This window comes from Vanessa atalanta, chromosome 5 (genome assembly GCF_905147765.1).
Source record: "Vanessa atalanta chromosome 5, ilVanAtal1.2, whole genome shotgun sequence".
Taxonomy (NCBI): domain Eukaryota; kingdom Metazoa; phylum Arthropoda; class Insecta; order Lepidoptera; family Nymphalidae; genus Vanessa; species Vanessa atalanta.
In genome coordinates this window covers 9,932,424-9,956,561 of record NC_061875.1, presented here as the reverse complement: position 1 = coordinate 9,956,561, position 24,138 = coordinate 9,932,424, and the positions used below count along the sequence as shown (strand labels likewise).

Here is a 24,138-nt window from a genome sequence, read left to right as displayed (position 1 = left end):
GGCCGAATTTTTTAAATCCGTTAGGATAACAAAGCGCTGCGGTTGCCCAATAGAAGCTATCGCGATAGTATCGCATTCGGATTGACACATCAAGCCGCGCGTACGAGATTACATCGCTTACATCGTAATCGACGCCTGCGTCACGCTGCCACGTCATCCGACTTACTAAATTATTTTATAATCAATAATTATCGTCTATCAAAAGTTTGGTATTCAAAATGTTTACTGTATTTGAGTCAAACCCGTGTAAGTACCGCAAAGATAGCATGTGCTTCATTTATATTTATAATTTGTATCGAACTGCCCGGGTGTATCCATCAGCCCGCATCAGAACAGCGTGGTGGAGTTCTTAAAAAGAGTTATGGTTTCTCCAACAATGGATGTTACGAGCTTAAATAATTCATTTAATATCATGAAAATCATACATTCCTTTACTCGCTCTGTCTACTTCTCTCTTTTACAAAACTAATATGCTTTTTCCCTTACGGTTATTATAACGTTTTATATAACTATTAATCCTTAAGGTTGAATGACTTCTCTCTTTCTGCCATTAGTGATTTGACAATCGAAAGTAAAAGACAAAGAATTGTTTAAGTATACCACCGCTACATAACATTTATTAATAAGGAGTAAGCGTATTTGAAAAGCGAAACAAGATGACACAATAACTTCTTATAACTTTTTACTGTATTATAGACGACGATAAGTTTTTCAATTATAACTTTGCCATGGCTAGTATGAGAATGTTATACAGTGGAAAAATACATAAGGTACTTGGTTTTAGGGACGAATACTATTAACATAGTTTACATAATATTTTATATAGATTGTCTTTCTAAACTACTAGCTGTTCTTATGATACCCACTGAACCGTCCGAATGGGTCATGACGTAATATTAATGGACTATTATATAGAATAACATCATTAATAATAATCTAGGGCAAAAACTATTTTCATTTATTTTCGGCAGTAGCGTCAGATCTGTTCGATCCGCTCGATCCTGGGATTAGCTTTATAATATTCGTATAGATATCAATTTTATGAAGGTATTCATAGTAACTATATGCACATTACCAAATAACATGTTAACGGGCTAAATTATGTCAGAGAAATCCTTAGCAAAAACCCTACCCGTATTTTTAAAGGTAAACAACCCCTTACAATACCACAAAAGTATATATTATTAAGAAAATACTGGTAATCAATCTCTTCACTAACAAGCAGACAAGTAATAAAATTAACTTATTATTAAAAACGACTCAAACAAAAACAATTCTTCTAGAATAGAAATACGACTACTATTAAAATCAATTTGCAATAAAACATCATTTCCTGTCACTATTGCATGAAGAAACAATAAGTACGCGATGCTTATTATAGATAAAAAAATATATATGGGAATGAACTGCAATTAGTTCAGTCAGACGTTGATGGATAGTGCCACTGAAACACCACAATAATGCAAATAAAACCTTACGTCGCAAGAAGCGTAAACACACTTATAAAGTTTTTATTTTAAAGAAACTTATCAAACATTTTTATGCAATTTTTATCGCATATATGTCAAAATAATAATGATAGACTCGTTCTATTTAAATATGTCTATTAAAGGTACGTTATGTTATGCTTCGCAATTTATAAGTATACATAGGATTTTTATAAGCAAACCGTTGTATATTCAACCTAATAAATGAAAACAGATCCGTTTCCAGTGGAATTTTATTGCTACATAGACTATTATAATTTTCTTAGACAATCATGCAGTAAGATTTATGCATCGTCGAAATCACTTAGAAAACTTTTAATTAAGTTACGTTTTATATAAAAATTTATAAGTATAGGATAACAATTGCCAGGATTTGTCAAACTGCTTGTCTAAGGGTTGCTCTTGAGGAGAAGCCACTAAAATTATTCCCCCACTCTGTTCCATTGGTGGATTTGACACCTTTTTCAGATCTTTTTATTCATCACTGAACACGAGATTAATTATAAACACATATTTAGCGACTGGATTGTATTTGCCCGGCTTTTCGGCTTATATTCACGTGTTCTAGCGACTGGACCTAAATATAACTGAAATGTTGAGACTACATTTATTCAATCGAATGTCCTATCCATTTTATGTGCATTAAATTTATATCCGATTATAAATATAAAAATACATTTTAACTTTTAGTATTCCACTTTGTAGTATTGGAACAAGATTAATCTATTTTAGGTACTATCGATAAGATTATCTTGTTCGATAAGAAACGGCATTGGTTCTATCGTTTAGTTAAGGTTATACAATCGTTATCTTTAACATTAGGCTAAAACAATTCTAGTGACAATTACTGAGGCTATTGATTATCTAGTTCTTACTATTTAATAATCGCAAGAATTTGAAAAATTGTTGCATATTAAACTATAACAAGATTCCTATTTTTATTTCATGTCATCTTAATCTAATAATATTTAAATTGAATTTCAAAAAACAATATTTCAAATCAAATGACACATATCGCAACTTAAAATAATTTTCCAGAGGCGACTAAACGTTGGTAATTCAGCGTCGGGTCGCTTCTTGTAACGTGTGAATTTGCATTGAATGGCAAAGGACGGTGCGGGCGTTTTCAAATTAGATACAAGGCGACTCCGCTGGTTACACTGTGTTTTGTATTCGTATGGAATTCAATGGGATTCCTCTAATCTGTGTAACACGGTGCGGCACTGTGTCCTCTGTGTCGCGTTATCGAAAAACTATGACCGTTTTATTAGAACGGAACATTACCGTTTGTGATTTACCTATTTCAATGACATAATAAGTTATAGTTGTCCTTAAACTATTATTTATGGTTTCACGACTTCCATTAGTAATGTTCACCATAACCGTTTTTATAGTTATTGCTCATGGATAAATGGTTTATGTTTTATTAATATTATACTTTTCTAGACTATGAACATGAAACAAATTTTATTAATGCTTCATTGAACAAGGTCATTAATTTCAGATATTTAGTATCTATTTATTTATGATCTCTAGAGTAAGCTATTAAAATGTGTTTAAACATTTTATTTGATCTAAATAAGCAAATAGGCTCTAATAGTAAGTACACAACCATTCAGAGACATTGTAACTGTAGTAAATTAGCTGTTTCTTACATTAAAATGTATTTTATATCGGCAATTACGTTATTTCACTTACACTTCAAACAGAAACATAAAAATAGAAACGAATGTTTGACATTTATTACATTTGTTCGATTAAAAATAAAACTACATCATATTATCTAAGAAATATTGCATAATAATTGCGATGAAATATACCACTTTTATAATTAAAATACAATAAACATGAAAACAACGACAACTTTCCACTCATACGCTAAGGTGTAAAACCGGACAGTTACATAAAGGAATAATGGATGATTAATCATATAAACAGGTGCGCAACAACTGGTACAAGCGAAGTCGGGTTCCGAAGGGAAGTGAGGGAAGTCGTAAATACGGCAGCTGCCCGTCTAGGTACCATGATTTTCTACATTTGCATCGGAATTGGGAAATTACTCTTGTATTATTATCTATTCCATGTATTCTAATGCATGTTTATGATGAGGTACAATTAAATTATACATTCGTATAATGTAATTAGACACATGTCTAATGTTAAAACCGGCCCTATTTGAATCGCATAATATTTTACGAATAAAATGTTTTAGATAACATTTTTAAACCATTTTACTTTGGAAGATACGGTTAAAAAAAATATTAAAAATATTTAAATTTGAAAGTAGTAAGCTTAAATATAACTTATATTTTCGTTTCTATGGGCGTAGTGTGAACGAGGTTCTTACGGGTCGCAGGGTCAATTCGCACAGTTTAGCACCGCGTCATATTTATAATTACCCGAGGCACAACGCACGCGTGCTAGGCGCTCTCCCGCGCTTCGCCCGCGCCCGCGTCGATAAATCAAAATTTTAAATCACCGGTGGGCGGGACGCTCGCTCGGCCAGCGCCGAATAAAATGAATTAAAAATAAAACAACGAGCCCTCTGCGCGCCCTGAGAAAATTTAAAGATATTTTCGCTTTAGTTTTTTTAATTAATACCTTGTTAAATTTTAATATTGAGAGCGTATGCGTTATTACAATGGGTGTGCGAGAGATTTTAACTGGCTTTCGGTAACTTATTGATGCCCCGCATGACCCTTAATTGGATCATTTTTTTAACGAGAAATGATAAGCTCCGACGATGGCTGCGACGGGTTCGTTACACGGATCTCTCGTTCTCGCAAATTAATTGCGAAAAGAATATGCCGAACCTTACTTAGTGACCCTTTTAAATAAGCATTTCTCTTAATTCTTCAATTGCGAATTTGCGAAATTGGTGACAATTGCGTACCATGAGTTTATGCGAATACACCACTAAATTGATTTTAAAGCGATCTGCGCTATATTTCTGTTAACAACATCCATTGCCTTTTAAGTAAGTAGTTACAAAATCATAGTAAAAAATAATCCAAACATTATTAGTCATTTAAATAATAGTCTCTATTTGCGAGAATCATCATCTACTATCATATAACGGATCTTTTCAGATATAATTTAAAAAGCTAGTCACCCCAAAGGTCAAATATTTTCAACATCTGTGCGCAATCACAGACGTACGTCAGTCGAAGTCGGGTAGACGGTAGTCAGCCACGCGTCACTTAGCCGACAGCTCTTCATTTCCATGGACGTAAAGTTGATTGGTGCGCCTTTAATAATTCCTCTGTGACGGCTACCCGCGTCGAAACGAAACTAATGATAATGACTAACTCCATAGCCTTTCACTAAATAAAACTAGTATATTGGTAACGTATTATACGCCCAAATTTAGTATATATTTTAATAGCACCGATAATCTCAAAAACTCTTTAATGAAATGTATTATTTTTAGTATGTATTTTACTGTTATGATTTTGTTTCTACAACGATGATAGAACAAACTCTATTTAAACTACATAAACTTACTTAACATAAGTACTTTTATAAACACTTAAAAATCGTCACTTAATATAACCCTACATTTGTATTAATTTATGTTTTATTTGCAATTCGCATTTCTATTAATGACTTCAGTTAATTTTATTCCCATACCTTCTTCAGCCTATAACATATTACCTGCACGTGCCACAATACGTTTTAATAAAACTTATTGCATAGAGTAGTAGATACAGTAGCGTGAAATAATAACAACAATTGTTTTTAACATTTCAAAGTGTTAAAAACATTAACGTTCTATAGAGGATAAAATGTTAAGACTATTTATTTCAAAATTTATTATGTCAGAGAGTAATGTTAGTTATTGTATAAATTAATGTTAGCAGCCAGCCCTAAGTGACCGTGAAATGACATTCAGCGTGCGCAATCGTAGAACTTTTTCTTGAACAATTTGCACAATTTAAGTTTTTGCTGACACGTGACTGATGCGTCATAAACTATAGATATTAAATGTATTTATGGTATTTTTAATTACTCATAATGTACAGGGTGCTCGTTATAAATACACCGAGATGTATTATATTACTCAACGGGTAATGTTATAGAAGCATATAATTAATGAGTATTAATCGTGTTAATTGTATATATTTTTTTATATTAATTGTTTTATTTATCATTAAAAAAACTTCTGTAAACAGTCGGCACGAATTAAGAGAAACACAAAGACGGGTCTCTCGACTTGCAAGGGTGGGCCAACATTTTACAATACGGATTAATTATCGGCCAAAATCGACCACTCAAATATACCTGTCACCGCTGTAAAACAGCGCGATCCAATTTATATGGGCCCCGAACAATGGTAAACGCGGTAAACACAATGGAACGGCGCAAAATGAACAAAAATGAATCAAAATGAACGCTTGCCGCCGGCTTCGCTTAAGATATGACCTGACTTACTAACTATTGTTTTCAAATAGACTGTATTACATGTAATAACAATATTATTTTTTATACCGGATTAGGTCTTGAAAAATGTGAGAAGTAACCGTTAAGTCGTTTATTACAGGACTGAATGATCATTTAAGGTCGTCACTATCTCATATCGTCATTGTCTCGATAGTTTCCTTGAGTCATAAATTGATACATAGTAATATTTTCTGCATAGCAAACCATTCAAGGGACAATATTTTTCAATGCTTAAATTTCAAATAAATATGCTCTTCATCTACTTATTTATTAATACGTAATACCTTTAACTATTTCATAAAATTATTGCAAACAATTGTAATTATTAAATATTGATTTGTTAATTGCTTCCTAAGTGACGATATATTAAACATTTAGTCATTTTTAATGTGCGGTGTAGCTATACATAGAATGGTTATGTAAATCGGAAGGGTTGAAGAGAACTGCGCACGCGCTGCTGACGCGCGGACCACCGGCGGCTGTGTCAGCCCTGATTCACGGTCCTTCGAATAGGGTTGAAACATTAAATCTGTTACATTTTTTAATCTTTTACTCATTTTTTGTGTCCCAAAAGGCAGGCAAGACTGGCTTGTTTTATTATTATAAATCATTTTTTGGAATTCTATATTAACTAATATGTACGTATTGTTTGTACCTATTTATACAAAAATCATCAATCAAGATTAATATAACTACAAATAAAATTAATTACAACCATATATATTTCCTTTTTTTTATATATATTTTTTTTGTAATTTTACAATTAGCGAATTCGTCATAAAGTTATTCAAATATGAACTGTTGAGACAGCCCTGCGCCATGGCTGCGACAAGCGTAGCATTGTTAGGAAGAGGCCGCCCTGGCTGTATAAATACATTCGTATTGCCACTCGTAATATGTGAAATAATCTCTACAATTCGAACCTAAAATACTTTCACCATAAAATCGCCGCACATTAAATTATATTAGCATTAATTACTAGTGCGTGTGAATAAACTGTTACCGGATCAAACCGGTTTAATATAATTAATAAAGCTACTCAAATACAAATAAACAACTGCTTAATCGATAAGTACAAAATGAGAGATATAATATAGTTTAGATCGGATTCAAATCGTTAACACTAACAACTCATTCCTATCGCACTCCGGGATTTAATCGCGCAAAATCTACCGCATTGCCTCGCATTCAACGCATCGGAATGCGCAGAAAATGGAAAAAACATGGCGCTAAACCGCGAAACTGTATGTATTTAAACGCCGAATCCAAGATTCTGAACCACGAAAAAACGGCCAGCATTGGGCCATTTAAATTTTTCCAAAACGTGAACACAATGGAACAGATTCGGAAAGTTTACTTTTTGTTTTATTTTTAATTTTAAATTTGAAAAAGGAATTCGGTTCGGCAAGGCCTGTCACATCATTCCAGCGCTGCTAAGTGACGCCGGACGCACGTCAGTCCCGTGGATGCGTTTTATTTTAATACGAATTCAACCGAGTCCGCTCGTTTTTTGTTATCATAGATGTTGGACTCGCGTATACGATTAATTTTATAACCTTTTATTGATCTCTCTTCCTTATTCGTAAAACAAAATCTCTAAATAAAACTTTTAATAAATAACTAAGTTAACTTATTGATTTTTTTATATGTAGCTTATTTTATATTCAGTAATTACGAAAGAGTATAAATTCTCTGAAATTTTTGCTTGTTGCAAATATGCGTAACTATTGCAAAATACTTTATGCAACGTGCAAAAATAAGGAAAATTGCTAAATAAATAATTAGACAGCATTATAATAATACTGAATAACCTTTGCATAAGATTAGCGCACTTTCCATAAACGGCGATCAATTATTAAAATTATTATAATTATGGCATAGTCATGTCGCCTCGGGTAATCGTATCGCTCGGGACTAAAGGTTGTCGCTCACTAGCGCTCACACGGATCAACTTGCGATTGACGTGCGTCGAGATGACGCTAAAAGGTCTATTGTATACGAAATGCTCGTTACTCCGCATCCAACCGGTCTTTAACACGGCTGAACAATGTGATCACTTTATACATATGTAGTGTTTCTCCACTGTGAGAGACCTAACGCACATTTCTAGAAGCATTTTCTTCATTCAATACTAAGTCGTCTATGAGTACTTATTCTGTCATTATGAAGATAACATCTCTTGGAAACAATCAACACGATCTGTATCTCACATTTCCTGCTGTATCAAACTATTAAGAAAGACTTGCCACTTTTAAAGAAATAAAATAACGTATTTAACATTGTACTGCTATGTAGAGCTATAATGTATAAGCTTGTTATTATTTTTACATGATTTTTATGTATTTATTCAATAATAATAAAGTCGTTACTCAAACAGCGACCGTTTAATGTAAATGTAATTACTCCATTGCGTTCTTTTATAGTGCAATTAATCAAAGGCTGTTACAATATGCATGATTACTTAAACAAATAAAAGCAATTATGTAAATGTGCGGCTCATTAAGCATTTCACGTGAATATTGTCGCGGTAAGGCTATCGCGTCGACGCGTGATCTCGCATCGCGGATAATATCGGATTGCGTCAATTACGACTGATCTGCCGCGATCGCGCGATACATTTAAATGTATTGTATGCGACGACCCTCATATTTGGCGAATAACCAGTTCAACGAATACAAAATTAACATCGCATTAGTTTTAATGTACTTCGGTCTTTATATTATAATGTTCTTCTCAATTATTAAAATATAAGAGTATATTATTATAATAAGAAATATTTGCTTCGAGCGATCAATTTCAACTGTAATAAAATCAATTAGCTGGTAACTTAATTTAAGAAGCTCTTTCTTATTTACTTATATCCGAGGTGGTTCTGCGGTTGGAATACGTGAATCTTGTCCAAAGGTTGCGGTTGAAACTCGAGTATCACATTTTTTTTGTTTATATTTTATATGGTGCGTGAAGAAACCTCCATGTGTCAAAGGAAAATCTATCATATATATATCTACATATAACTAACCCAGATTGAAACAGTGTGGTGGAATAAACTCCAAACCTCTCAAACGAAGAGGATCTAGTCCAGCAACGGACATTGTTCCAATAATAATAAAATATATTATATTAAAATTCAGAATAAGCATGATGTATGTTTTGAGTGGAATTTAATTTATCTAATTATTTTAAGTATGTATATGTAGATTGTAGCAACAATAGTATGACAAAATCTCCTTTACGAGGACATGTAAGTAGGAGTTGTATACGGAAGCGACCAGGGAATCGAAGCCCGGTGGCTTGTAGTGTTCGCGCGTGGGAGTTAACACCACTGTTGACAAAACGATACTCGCAAGTCGCTTTGAACCATTTATTTATTATACCTACTCTTGTGTAAGTTAAAAGCCTCAAAGTCATTTTTTTTTTCGCCAAATGTCTTTGTACTATTACAAGTAATGAACTTTAACGTGAAGCTATAAAGATAGCAATTTCACGCGATTATTATGTTTTATTGCTTCACCGAATTGGCTTGTTATTGTAATAACAAACAAATGTATATTTAACATTAAATCTTTTAATACGTGTCACATAAATTGTAATTAAAAACTAAATTCGATAGATAAAATTGCACACTTTTGAATATACCTACTCCGAAATATAAGACGCGATAAAAATCTTCTTAAATCTTGGTTACGGCTTAACACAATGTATGCAATGAATCCAGAACATGAGTTGACATGAACATTGATATGAATATTTATTGAACATGCTCACAGCAGTCTGGCTCAGTGCTGGTAGTCGTCATTAGTCAGTGAGACATCGCGCGCACCCAACAATTTGAACGTAGTGAACGCACCGCTAAATTGTGGCCTGCCATCGCACCGAACTTTATTTATTTGTATTTATAACGCATCGTACCTAATTATATCGGAGAGTATACCGTGATTCGTGTACTTTTAGAAACAGTTGGCGCTGACGGGCTAATGACAGCCGCGGCTTCCTGCTACGTTAATTGCTTATGAAGTCCATAGTTGCGCCCGCATAGAATTATTTATTAGACCGAATATCGATGTGATAGTGGTGCGGTGTGGAACGTCACGATCATTTGCAGCACTTACAACCTGTCAGTTCGGACGAAGCTTAGACCAGATTATAACGTAATACGGTAGTTCGCCTGCCTTTGATGTCATTCAAACGATTGCTTAATGCTCTTAATTGCTTAGTTTGGGAGCAACAGCATGAGGAAATACGATGATTGGCATTTTTTATAGAGAAGCTACTGCATGTAAATTGTACGACCCTATCGAGTAAATACTTGGAAGCATTCTAAATAAATATAATTATTTGTATCGCATCATGTCAACAATTTATTCCCAATTTACTCTTAAAAAATATATCTTTAGCCCGAAGAAATTTAGTCAGCGTATTTTTATTTATTTACAAATGAGTGAAGATCTGCGTAAATAAATTTGCAAGTTCAAGAGAAATGCTCTCATAACTCTGAGGTGTGCAATTTGAGGCTTTAAATCAAAGGAGTCCGCAGACGTACCACGGCTACCGATAAATAACTCCGCGCGAAGCGATTTGTGTAACACAAGGGTCTTTCCACTACCAACTACAACACTACCACTTCTTATCGAGTTATTATATCGAGAACTTCTTACTCTATCGTTTAAACTATGCTTTGATATCTTCATATGTGAGAAATAGCAAATCATTTATCTATTTCATTACCCTTTATATAACGACTCAAATACAAAGTGTATTATTTCAATCTATGATAAAATATAAACTTGAATTTTTTATATCTAATCCTTAATATGATATGTAAGAATCTTCTTTTTAAATTTTTGAAGTAAAACAAAACCACAAAGAGCATAATGTAGCCACACAGGTTCCCAATTGAGTCCATACACATAGCTGGCAATCGATTCTCTTCGCTTCACGCGTGAAATCGCTCGCGCCGCAGCGCTCCAAAACCGATCCGTTTAACCGAATCACTCGATTACCTCGCCGTCGTACACGAGCTCACGGACGAAGCTACCTTAAAAATATCACACGCCCATTAAACGATATAAAAAATGTCGTCCTCTATTTTGACAAGAAAATAAAACAAAAACCCCCCATTCTATCATAACAATTTATGACCTACGAAAACACTGTTCCCCGTTATTAATATCGACATTAATACATTCCCGATATCCTGCCCATAAATGTCACAGCCACTGGCGCCTAGTACAGGTAGAGGACTGTAGAAGTGCGTATAGAAAAACGTTCAATTCTAAACAATGACATGAGACTCGAAAAAAAAAATGTAGTAAATTTATAATACCTCCCGCTACCCGGCCACCGGTGTAAAATCCTGAGAATTGTAATTTTTCTTACAAAATTTAGTGATATGTCAAACCTGTTCGACGTGGCAAATAAAAATGTACGAGTCGGTGGGGAAAAAACAAACCGAATACTTTGGGTTATTGCTAAAACAAGGGAAGGTTACCATATCAATCAAGGCGTTGACAAAAGTGGAATTTTTTTCCTCGTGCTCGGGCCGTGGGATGAAAAAAGGGCCCGTGTTTATGGAAATGCAATAAAAGACACGCAAGTTCCCCACAGACGCAAGCTTGCATAGCTTTGTTAGTGTCATATAAATTATCGGTACAATTTTTAAACCTAAAGTAAAAAAATAATAATTAGATTCTTCACTGTTAGTTTATAGAAGTAGATATAAGTATTGGATTGAACTCAATGTCAATAAAATCACATTTATAACTTGTTAAATTAGTATTGATTTTTGATGCTTTTAATTTATTTTAATAGATACTATATTATAGAGCTGAAAAGTTTTTGAAAAGTGATTTTAAAAAATTGCCTGTTTTGTGATAACGGCTATATCAATTCACCCTATCATCCTGACGAGCACTTGGTCGTGTCGTGAAGTGTATGTAACAGGCACGTATAATAATAATTAAACGCGTGGGAAACAGCAAGTTAAAAATAATTTTTAAAAGGCATCACTTGAAATCTGCTATGTAATAAATAACGCTAGGAATCGAACCTTGCTTTACTTGCAGGTGGCGCACAGGTTGGTCAGGTATCCGTCTCGAGTAAGATTGATAAAAGTTAGTGCACCCCCGCCGCGAGGCCGTGTCACTCACCGGGCACGGCCCTGTGTGAGAACCTATTGTACCTACTTGTATTAAAAAGTATTCTAAATATTACAATTGTTAACACTGGCAGGTTATTAAAAAGTATTTTATACGAAACGATAATTTAAAAATGTAAAGATGAATATTTTTATTTTAGAGAAAACACTTTACCAAAGTGACCATTATCGAATATATTATAAACATTTAAACGGCAACATCACTTTATAAATAACAACAATTTTAACTTTTGATAATAATAAGGCGACATTAAAGGAAATCAAGATCAGCGCTACATTAATTTCATTACCTACCTCATTAGAATTTCATCAACTTGTATCGTCTTTACGACGCGAAATATGTCCAGATATGTTTAACAATTTACGGCATTCCGTGTGACAGGTAATTATTTTGATAGACGGATAAAATAAATTCGTTACAACGTATTTGTTTAATTTAATGTTTTAACCTTCGAACTAGAAAACCTCAGACATTATTATATAATATTAACAGTTTTATGTCACAATAAAAAAAATATATGTTTCGTCAAATTTTAAATATATTCTCATATGTAAATTATATAGGGTTATATATATAACCACAGTATCGAAAATTATTACAGAAAGTAAATAATTTATTCAGAGCTTAATATTTTGTAAGTAATTGTATTTGTAACGAGCGCTCGCCGTAATCTTTGAATCAGTGACCGACCGACCGACGTGAACGACCTAACTACACATGAGTGAGTCAATCGAATCACGATACTCAAATTCACTTCGCATGTTATTTCGTTAATTTTGCTTATAATAAGTTTTTCTAAGAAACACTAATTAATGTAAGGAGCTTTCTAGAAACAAAGCAGCGGTTCAAACGTTGTTAAGACTATATTTCAAGTTAGTAAACTTAGTCGTTTTAACGATACTACATATAATTGTATTATAAGTAAATTAGAACATTCGTAATTCTATTATTGTATTTAGAATTAACTGCCTCAATGATCTAGTGGTTAGTTTACAAGCTCAAACTCAAACTCAAACTCAAATTCCTTTATTCAATATAGAAGTATTACACTTTCTTATTGATTGTCAAGTTAAACACTACTACTCAGAAAGCACGTAACAGTATTGGTTATATCCTGAACACTTTCCCGACGTGTCTGATTTACCATTCAATCAGTGGTGTTTTTAGTTTCCCCTCAAAATTTCTGTCGTAATTCGCCTAATAAAATAATATAATCGGAATTCTATAAAGTTTTTTTTCTATATTCAATTTTCCCTCTAAATTTAGCTTTTATTTGATTCCCGCTAACTCTTTTACCCTGCGCCAGAGGTTAAAGCAAGATTTATTCGACAGGTCGCGGTGATCGATGAGCGGCGAGCGGTCTCCGGCGACATCGACAACGGTCACTACTGTATCAACAATAAAAACCTCCTTTTCAAATTATAATTAATAAACTATTGACATGCACGTTTAATGGGTTCATTTAAAAATTATTTAGCTTTATAATATTACCATTGAAAACTAACTATTCTTTATTATTTCAATTTTAATTCTTTATATTACCTACCTACCTACATCAAAGTGTTTATAAAAACAAATAAATATCTAAGATTTATATTTTAAAAAAATTCCCGGAATTTAAATTTAAACAAAGCGAACGTTTTATTAATTCTTTTTAAAAACATTCTTATTCATTCTCATATGACGTCATGGCGAGGCACGTAAGGCAGACAGTGTGGGACCGTCCCGTACATAAGCTAAGGCTATAGAATTCTTATTGTAATATTTATTTGGCACTTGTTTAGGGCCATGAATGCCAAATAGGTAAGTTCTATGACCGCCCGCCTTCTGCTTGAATTGCTCATGCGTAGAACGAGAATATACTGATTTAGTTGTGTGATAGTACTATATAGTGGCTGTAATTGAGACATTTGCAAGCCACCTGGATCGATTAGATAGCGTGGGAGATTTTTAGTGCGATATAAGAGGAAATACATTTTTAAAGCGATTTTAATAATCTTGATTGAACCGCCCAATTTTTTATTTACTCTTTTATATAACATAACTAACTGAATAAATGTATAAAAAATAATATTATCATTATTATTATTTTTTGAGAAAAATGTAAATAACATTTAGTACTCGTTAGTCTGAACTGATAGTTTAATGTTACAACTAGATTTAAAAACATAGGCAATGCACATTACTCTATTTATAATTACACTAGAATGTCATTTTTATTTCAAATAAACGTCATTACGACATAGAGAATACAAGCAATCCTCATAGAGTTCTTTAGCAACCTAATTTTCATACGTTTATTTTTAAATAAGAAAAAATTTAAAAAATCACAATTATTTATATAATTAATAAGAAACGTACTGCACCTCTTCTGATTACATGAATATAATTTACTTTTTATTCCAAAAGTGTGTATGTGTTACCTTTTTTATTAAAAACTATTTGCAAGACGAAAAAAAGCAATTAACCATGCAGTTTAAACCTGTATAATAAAATTTATCGCACACCCATCTCTACTATATAATGTAAAGTGTAAAAGGGATATACACTGAATATGCATTTTTAAAATATTTGTATTTTATTAAAAAGTACTTGTTGTACCGCATTATGTTCAATACATAATTATGACAAAAATGACACTCTACGAATGTCCTATTGCTGGGCTAAGACATTTACCAGATTTACATCCGACATAAGATGACCCACGATATTTTCCCTACCACCGAGCATGAGATGAATAAAGGATTAATTATGGTTGGTTAATTTTATAGGGATTTTGGAAGATGCCATTGTTATATTATATGTGTTTAAAAGCCGTCGGTCCTGTGACTAATCCTATCGCGTCTGTGGTCTCATGGGACTACAAGAATAAGATAACAAATATAGGCTCCTGTGATTCACGTCTTTTATAATATACCTTGTGCCATTTTTAATTTGTAACATTGAGTTCAATTGCATATGGCTGCCGCTGACCTAAATACGGTCATTATTATTACTTTTATATAAATTTTCAAAAAATATTCTGTCTATCTTTATTCTGTGTATCTGTATTATTGTTATGTTAAATCAAAACTGATACGATTGTAAATCACAGATAGCAATATTGAGGCGGTAAACAAAATAATTCCACTTTGACATTACACAAACAAAATTCTTAAACAAATTTACATAATATTCAAGGCTTTAATTGTTAATTTCATCACTTCATTGTTGACTATTTTAATATATCTAACAATGAATGTCACATTTGCGACTATACCCCTAATTTGTATTGTCAAAAGATTCCCACTTCAATTCTCATTCGTGTCAAGTGCGTTTAAGTAATTAGACTATTTTATAATGATTGTTTTAACTATTGCCTCCCAATTACTCAGCTTAACTCAGACAAGGTCTCCGTTTCATAATTGCCTTTATTACATTCTACTTCGAATTAAAAATTTAAACTATTATACAAATTAATTTGTTACTTATAACGCTTTGGTGTTTTAAAATATTGTAAATAATTCTGATTATTTCCATAATACTGAATGTGAGGATTAACGCCCTCGCCTCCTTGGTTTAGTTCGACTTAAGCATTGTTTCGTAATTTCTCACAACGAAATTAAAAGTGAGAATTCAATCTCCAACGCCGCATTAACGGTAACACTGTACAGTACACTGACTTTAGATATTAAAACTACGTCGGTATCATTACATCCGGGTTTAAAAGCCATGACTGTATAAGCTGCTCGGAAATGTTTACGATCCAAAGTCAAGTGAAATTAAAAAACAAAGACAAAATGTTGTAAAGCCATGAACGTATTACCTCTGGACATATTTCCAGTTCAACGTGCAAATGGTCTCAAAGTCCGTTACGAGTCCGTGCGATTATATCATAATGTTTGGACATTACATAATTTAGCGAACAAAAGGCAAATATTTTGAGCTGTACCTCTAGTTTATGTCCGCGGGAAGGGTATTAAGGTAAATTGTACAATTGTGGGCACGGGCCGATCGTTAGCGGTCGCGGACGAGCCGGGCCGACGTGACGTCTGAGCGGCGATGTCGCATTGTTTCAGTTTTATGCGTGCCCGACCTTAGATTAAACGTTAACTTGAAGATTTATAGCGGTCATAGACAGGCTAGTTTCGTGGACGGAGAGATCTTTCGACGAAACGCTCAGGTTTCTTAAGAGCCCAATTTGTGGGAGCGCTTATGCGCTGTCGTGCTCGTATGCATGCCCCGCCTTTTTATTGCTGCCCCTAACTGTAAACAACACCCATTCTGGCTTTTGGTAAGGCCTTATTCGAGCTTTTAATTGGTATAACTCAATTTAGATTCATTTTCTTACAATAATGACTCTAAGAAAATTCCTATCTTTGTATTATTTTAATATTGAAATATTTCTATAAGCTGACACAAATATCTCACGCATGTACAAACCATATTATATCGAGATTTACGTTTCATGTACTTTACACAGTACTTCAGTACGTAGTCCGTACTGAATTGTTTTGTATTAGTTAAGCAGACAACGACCTAACTTAAAAAAGTTTGAAAAACTCATAAAATTGGTCGGATTCTTACACTCACCAGTCTTCGCTTGGGCTTGATGAGGGGTCGGTTCTGTCCGTTCATCTTGTAGTATAGTCCGCACGCGTTGCAAAGGTAGTGCCCGGTGCCGTCGCGTCGCCAGAGTGGCGTGCTTGTCGCCCCGCAGTTGACGCACTCCCGACCCTCTGTGCACACAACAATTCTCTTTAACATATTATATCTTGTATACGATGGTTGCAAATAAGTGGAAAATAAATTAGAAATTAAAAGATCTAATATTTGAAATGGATAAAACTATATTTCTAATAGAATTGGGTTATTTAATGTGTACTCTAATGAAAATTTAGTAAGTACAATACATATTTTAAATGAAATAATTAATTTGTTAATAAAAGTGAATAAATAACAAAAACAATACATAAACCATTAATAAAATAATATGAGAAAGCGATTTAAAACTCTTGAATGGATGATTTACCTGTCTCCTGGCAGGCTGGGAAGACGAGAGAAAACACATTCAGAAACATTACCAATCAAATTTCACTATTTACTTAAACATGCAATAACACACGCTATTTAAATACTCTAACATAACCTACGGCTCATGTAGTTACAAACTGTATTGCAATTACTGAGAAAAATATAAAAATATTCAATTAACAAGGGAAAGCGAGTCAAGTTTCACTCGTGGAAAAATATCAAGATTTTTTTAACACGCAAGGAAAAACATGGTGAAAGTAACGTTGCTTATTACTTAAAGCGAATACCCTATAATTATTAAAAATGCTCACAAAGTCTCAAGCAGTACTTATTACCAACATTACAATAAATGTATCTAATGCGATTGAAATTTGAAATAAGAATCGAAATGAAATGAAAAATATAAACTACAAATTCAAAAAAGATCTCTGTAATATTTTATAAATGCTACAATTAAAATTAGCATAATATTTATAGGAATACTTGATATATTTTATTCATACATAATACAAACAAAAAGCGAGTTCCTTAAAAAAAAAACATTGCACAAACAGTCGAGAGCGATTTACCAAACAGAGCGTTAAGGAGCCATAAAGTATTACCTACATGCTAATTTTCACTATGTGTAATTGTATTATACGTACACAAGTTATAATTTCAAAGGCAAGCATTTCAACCGTAAAACGCATCCGCAGATCTATAAAAAGGCTTATTTTAATGGCGTATTTTATATCAATTGTTTTTCCTACAAAAGCAATAAATCTAATCTCGAATGTTGAACAAAATATTATTAGATACAAGTACTATCGTCATAGCATGCTCTATTTTTATTAAAATACATGCAAATAGTTTGTTAATCAGCCCCAGACGAGTAGCCCTCCGGGAAAATAAGTGTGTCTTCACGCAACTTTTTTATACTTTTACTCCTTAGGTATTTATTAACATATGTACCAATTTTTCCGAGGTTATTTTGTTATTGTTCAATAAAATTCATTTATGAGAATGATCTATAATATAAGATAACTTTAAAAACTTAGGATGTTGTAATTTTTTTAACGCTAAATCAATTTCACATCGTTCCATTACTTACGGAGGATATTCATATAGAAAACAAGCCGCCCCTAATCTTTCTCTAAACTCGATTACCAAATCGATTATTTATCGAGATCGATTTAAAAACCCATTTATTTCGTTCGCATCCTATCTTTAAAACGTGTTCACAGATTATAAATTGAAAATAGAAAAAATATTTCACACAAAGATGAATTGCGCGTTTTTTTAAAGATATTATTAAAAATACACGTAAAACTTAAACGGAAGTGCGAATCATTATTTCGAACGCAACACGTTTATTGCTCTAGAGACGGTATTGCCGTAGTTTATCGTTAGATATCTACGCGATGATAGTACGTAGGTATGATGCGATCATCAAAGTCCCCAGGCAGACGCTGCCGCGCACTGAATAAATAATAGTTCCCGCGCAGGAATCTAACAAGAAAGGTGAAAGTGGTCGAATATCGAATAGAAAAAACATCCCGACCGAGCTCAGAATGTTTCTCGAGCTTAAGGCAGTATGGCCATTTATCTTTTTTTTATGTAAAACCAGATCACAACCGGCAATTAAATCGCCCGGACCTTATCGAAAACTTATTGCGATCGAACCGACAACTCACTTTTTGGGCTAACCCTTTATTTTTTGTACGTCGATAAAGCCTGTAATTTGTTCCGAGATTTCTAATAAATAAACACCAATAACGATTATTACGAAAAAATAACAGGATATTAAAAGCAACGTGAAGTTTTATGATAGTGTCTCTCGCACGGAGACCTATCAAATTCAATAGTAACATCTCCATTGATTTAAACATTTATGAAAGTCGGACTGGCCTTAGGCGTTAGTGTTTAAATTTACAACCACCAGCTCTGCCGATATAAAATTCACCCGTATTATTAAAGATGGACATTTTTCTTTAATTCGTCGACAGCTAGGTTAGAGTTTGAGTCATTGTAATCCGATTTTTCATCAAAGTTAACTCCTTTAAATTGTGAGAAATATTATTTCATTTCTGGTCTTGTTTTGACTATCGAATGATCTAACGCCGCTCGCTCACTGGACGTGATTCTGACGTGAAATAAAGATATCATTTAGTGGGCACGTAACGGTGCCTGTCCAGCTAGAGATAAACCTATCCTGAACGACTGCAGAAGTTTGAGCAAAAAATTCCAGTGTTTGTTCAAAATTAGAATGCGGCGCGCTCTTTATTGCCCGGAGTGACGCGCGGTCGTGACGCGGCGATGCTACGTGACCGCGATAAAAGATTTTCATCTGCCATATTTACGTAGCCGAGTGGGCGGTTTTTATTTTTCGAGAGCCTCCAAGAGAGCGCACTCCGGCCTCGAAGAGTGCGCACAAAGTTTTCACACGCCCCTCTCGCGCTGGGAAAATATCTCATCATATTAACCCTTTAGGACTGCTGACATCGCGACTAACGGATAAATCTAACCTCTCTGTAACTATCGATGCGTTCAATAAAAGAAGACAGAATGTTACTCCTGAATGAAATCTCGCCATAAAAACTGGTACATAGTCACGTATAACGCTTATACGAAGCGGGGTAATGTAATTTAAATGAAGGACTAATTTGCTCCCGTCTACCGTGACGCGCTCTCTCGGCGCATCGGCCCATCAACACGTAACGGTGAGGCTATTTTGCATACAAACCATTAAATTATTGCTTAAAACTTATTCTCTGTTGCGCCACAGAGGCTGTTATTACGCCTTAATTGTAGGTCTCTATGCAAATAGAAAATTGTATTCACAACGATGATCTTTGGTACTTTTATTTAGTGTTTTTCGCGCAATAGATAAATTAATTTATTATTTTATTAAATATAAGCCACAATAAGGATGACATGCCTTTGCGTAGCGGAGGAATAAAGTCATTTTTCACGGCGCCTGCACAGGCCAATACTGCGGCGCTCATATTTGCATTGGTTATTATCATACGGTCAGATAATTACGTGTGACGCCACTGCAGCGAGCGGTTGCATCGAACCCTGTATAATTATACACATCGGTGATATGACGCGAGCTTATTAAGACGGCTGATCGTGTCCGTGAGGAATATTTTGCTAGTTAAAGAAGCCGAACATTATATTTCTCAACAACAACATAGAATTTAATAATACATTAATTTAATATCTAAATAATATTGATACTAAAATAATCGTTGTTATAATCATATCTAGATAATAATAAAGGGTGTACGAACCCATTAATTACATAAATACAAAACACATTTAGCGGCCTGCAAGTACACTTTTATAATGAATTAATCACTGAAGTTCCGCCGAAGTCATATGCAAATTTCGAGTGTTGCATTGTATCCCACACTGTAGCGCTGTACAGACAGACCGTGACGGACCACTGTATTGTTACCTACCACATATTGTTAAGTACAAGAATATTTAACACAAAATATTCATTAGTGGCTCGTTTCCAAACAGCTATAAATCTCTTTGTACTCTTTAAGAACTATCAAAACAAGTAATTACATAGAATTTTATTTTAAGAGAAAAAAACCCCTGTGAATAGTTTTATAAACCACAGCTTAAATATCGAATTTGAATATTTTTAGAGATTGAATATATATAGGTAATTTATATTCGTTGATATTTTATTTACTGTATTTTTTCTAATCTAGTAAAATGAGCATGTACTAAAACATTAAAATTATGTTTATACGACGCTGTGTCTAAATATTTTATACACTTGAAATTGATATAAATTTCAACGAAAGATAAAGTGTTGCTTCGGTAAGTGTAAAATGTTAGCTATATTAGGAGTTAACCTTTGAAATAAATAAAAATAAATTTAACACCTATAATATTATCTATGCGAAACAGTACGGAGATGATTTGTAAAATTATTACAGTATGATTCTAATATGAAATAATTGCACTCAACAAAAATAATAACACACTAAGAGAGCCGTCCCGGCTTCATTCCTCTTAGCCGGCGGTCCGTGGCGTACAATCACACACGACGGAAAAACCATCTTGTTTTTTTTTATACAATTCTAATATTTACATCAACTACATAGAGATCATAATTACATGCATTCTTTTGGGCAGTTGAACATAACTTTTTTCGTGAAATGTATGACTCCGCTAATTGGTTGCGCAACTTTCTGCGAAACATCTTTGTTGCTGCAACACTACGTGAGTTGCATAGAAACAGTCGTTTTGTATTATAGTTTGGATAAAAACAGTCTATTATGAGTCATAAGACCTTTCGTTAAGGACTAGCTAAAGGTGCAACGGACTCGAGATACGATGCATTTGAATTATCGTTGAAACACTGGAATTGTAGTTTAAATTAAATGCCATTTAAGTGAACGTACCGAACGTATTGTTTTAGAAAGTACACAAAGAAACCATTTAGAAGTTTAAACTCGGTATTGGATCATTGTATTTGTCTTTAAAGTCTTCGATTAAATTTTATAAACTTGCATAGAACAAGAAATGATTTCATTTAATGTTGTAAATATTATGGATTGAAAGTTTGATTGATGTTGCGATGAACTAAAAAAGCAACTGTAAATGATTTTAACAACAATAAATGATATTAACAAAACAATTGTGATAGATTGAAAATTTTAATTTCTTCTAAAATCCGCTTGTTTTATTGCACTACAGCGAGGTCAGATCGGCAACAATGGAATGGGCTACATCCGGGCAGCCGCATTATCATAATATTGCTTCCACCAAAGAACATAAAACACAGAAATACCATCAGTTAGTTTACTATAATACTTTTTTACATCATTATTATTTTTTTGGTTTATGGTTTCCCTAGGCAATATTCGTGATGCTATTTCTGTCAGCTTTCGTATTCTTTGATTATTACCAAGAATCCGACGCTATATATAAATTTGGGCCTATGGCATCAATTTTTGCGCAGTTTGAGAGTCCACTCAATATTTAGTTTTGCGGTTAAGGAATTTATCGAATAATAAAGAACTATCTCAAGTCAACGAATAGTTAATTATAAAAAAATGTCCAAATTAAACGTAAAGTACGATAATTACAGATTTTTATATTTTTATTAATGATCTGATTATTTTATTTTACCAACATGTTATGTATCTGGATGTGTATCTAGTCTATTATAACATGGAATATAATATGGGATACCTAGGCGCTATTGTTTAATTTAAAGAAAAAACTATGATTGAAATGTATGCCTAACGAAGCGGACGGATTGCGTCCAGCGATTAATTATTATACAATTTACATAAAACAATACTTTGAAAATGGAAGCATTTGTTAAGTGATCATAAGTGTGGTTAACTATTTTAATTATGTAATAAATAAAAGTGATTATATTTGACATCCACATCGGCCTTGTTAGCAAATAAACATCCTGAATGAATATCGAACGAGGCTTTCGCAAATGTTTTCCTTGAACCTAGTTTTAGAGGTCGGGCGCGTTTACTCGGAATTCCTTAACACAAACATACCTCTTAATGAAGTTGAAATATGATAAACGAATTAAAAATATAAATATCTAAGTCTATTTATACTCATAGAAAAGATGATATCTTCGGAAAGTTATGCTAAATCCATGTTTTTAACCGAAAGTGCTTTTCTTTTCTTATTTTCTTTACTTTTTTGGAATACATACGAACAATGCCACGTATGGTATGTCGTCATCTTCATTCATAGATTGCTCTGCAAGAATATATATATATATATAAACCTCTTTAGACTTCAGTATAGGATGACATGTATCTTGTGCGGATGAGATAGAACAAAATATTCTAAGAGCTCTGATCGAACCCGCAAGTGCTGCAGAGGGATCCGTTGAGTTACGATCTAATAGATAATGTTAAGGCTACCAATAAATCCTCAATTCTTATTGTGAATACGTTTACTGAATAGCGAGTGTGACTTTAACTAAGATTTTCCTTGAACCGAGATTTAGAGGTCGGACACGTTTACTCAGAACTACCGCAAAAGTTCAACATTACGAATGAATATCGAGTTAAAGCAGTCATTAAAATCATATCAAGTAAAACTGTTAATTGAATATAAAAATAGTTCAAATGAAGTTACATTCACTTAAAATCAATATCACAGCGGGGATCGGTACAATTATTTATTGTACTTGTATTAACAAGTACAAGTCATAAATATAACGAGGTGTTACACGTAGAATTAATGTTCGATCAAGACTCTATTCAGTAGCGTAAGAATACAGTTATAAATTACAAAAATTCATAAATGTTTATCAATCGCCTTTACAATTTAAAATATTCAAGAATTACGCTTTAAGTTTTTTTTTTTTTTAACAAATACTGACAAGAACGAGTTCGCTCTAGAACCGGTTGATAAGGCTTATTATATGAAATTATTATAAAGACCGTAATAATCATTTAGGTTAATATGAATAAATGTAACTCTAATAAAACTGTCTTCTAATATCTAAACAAGATTATTTAGAATGTCGGATATTATTTTGAGTAATTAGAGAGATTACTCATCCAAATATATATATCGGACGTATTCGTTTGATTCCCTCTATAAATGTTTTTGTTAATAAATATTATCCGATGTCTTGTGCCGACGATACTATACAAAGTTTCACCTTAATCGAATGAATGATATTTGTATGCTGAGACTAAAAAATAAAATAGACGATACAATAAACTATTGTTTCATAGATAACTAAAAATCAAACGATGGAAATATTAAGCTAGCTCGACACCATTCGGCCAAATAACATTTCGGTTCAAACAGAAGCGAATATCATCCAAGTCCCTAACGAAGTACGCCATTACTATTCCAATGATATTGCCGATGTACCAGCGATCTATAAATCATCACGTAATTCAATAAGAATTGCGATTTCCGCCACCGATATGAGCGGTATGATTACAATCGCGAGACGGCTTATTGACAACGCGGTTCCACTTTTTCTATCGTAATTAACGCCGTCTTTTTCACTACGAATCTAATTATCCATGAGAAACCCATTAACG

The 24,138-nt window shown here is 33.3% G+C and overlaps 1 protein-coding gene across 3 annotated transcripts in view; it reads right to left on the bottom strand.

The window, feature by feature from the left end:
• Positions 1–24,138, bottom strand: part of LOC125063897 (GATA-binding factor C-like) — an 81,372-nt gene that overhangs the window by 24,472 nt on the left and 32,762 nt on the right. For 2 of the 3 annotated variants that reach the window (XM_047670585.1, XM_047670586.1), the window contains one exon: positions 16,649–16,800. In XM_047670585.1, coding sequence (XP_047526541.1) covers positions 16,649–16,800 — 152 coding nt within the window. The remainder of the gene's footprint in view (positions 1–16,648; positions 16,801–24,138) is intronic. The other variant, XM_047670587.1, reaches the window with a different exon arrangement.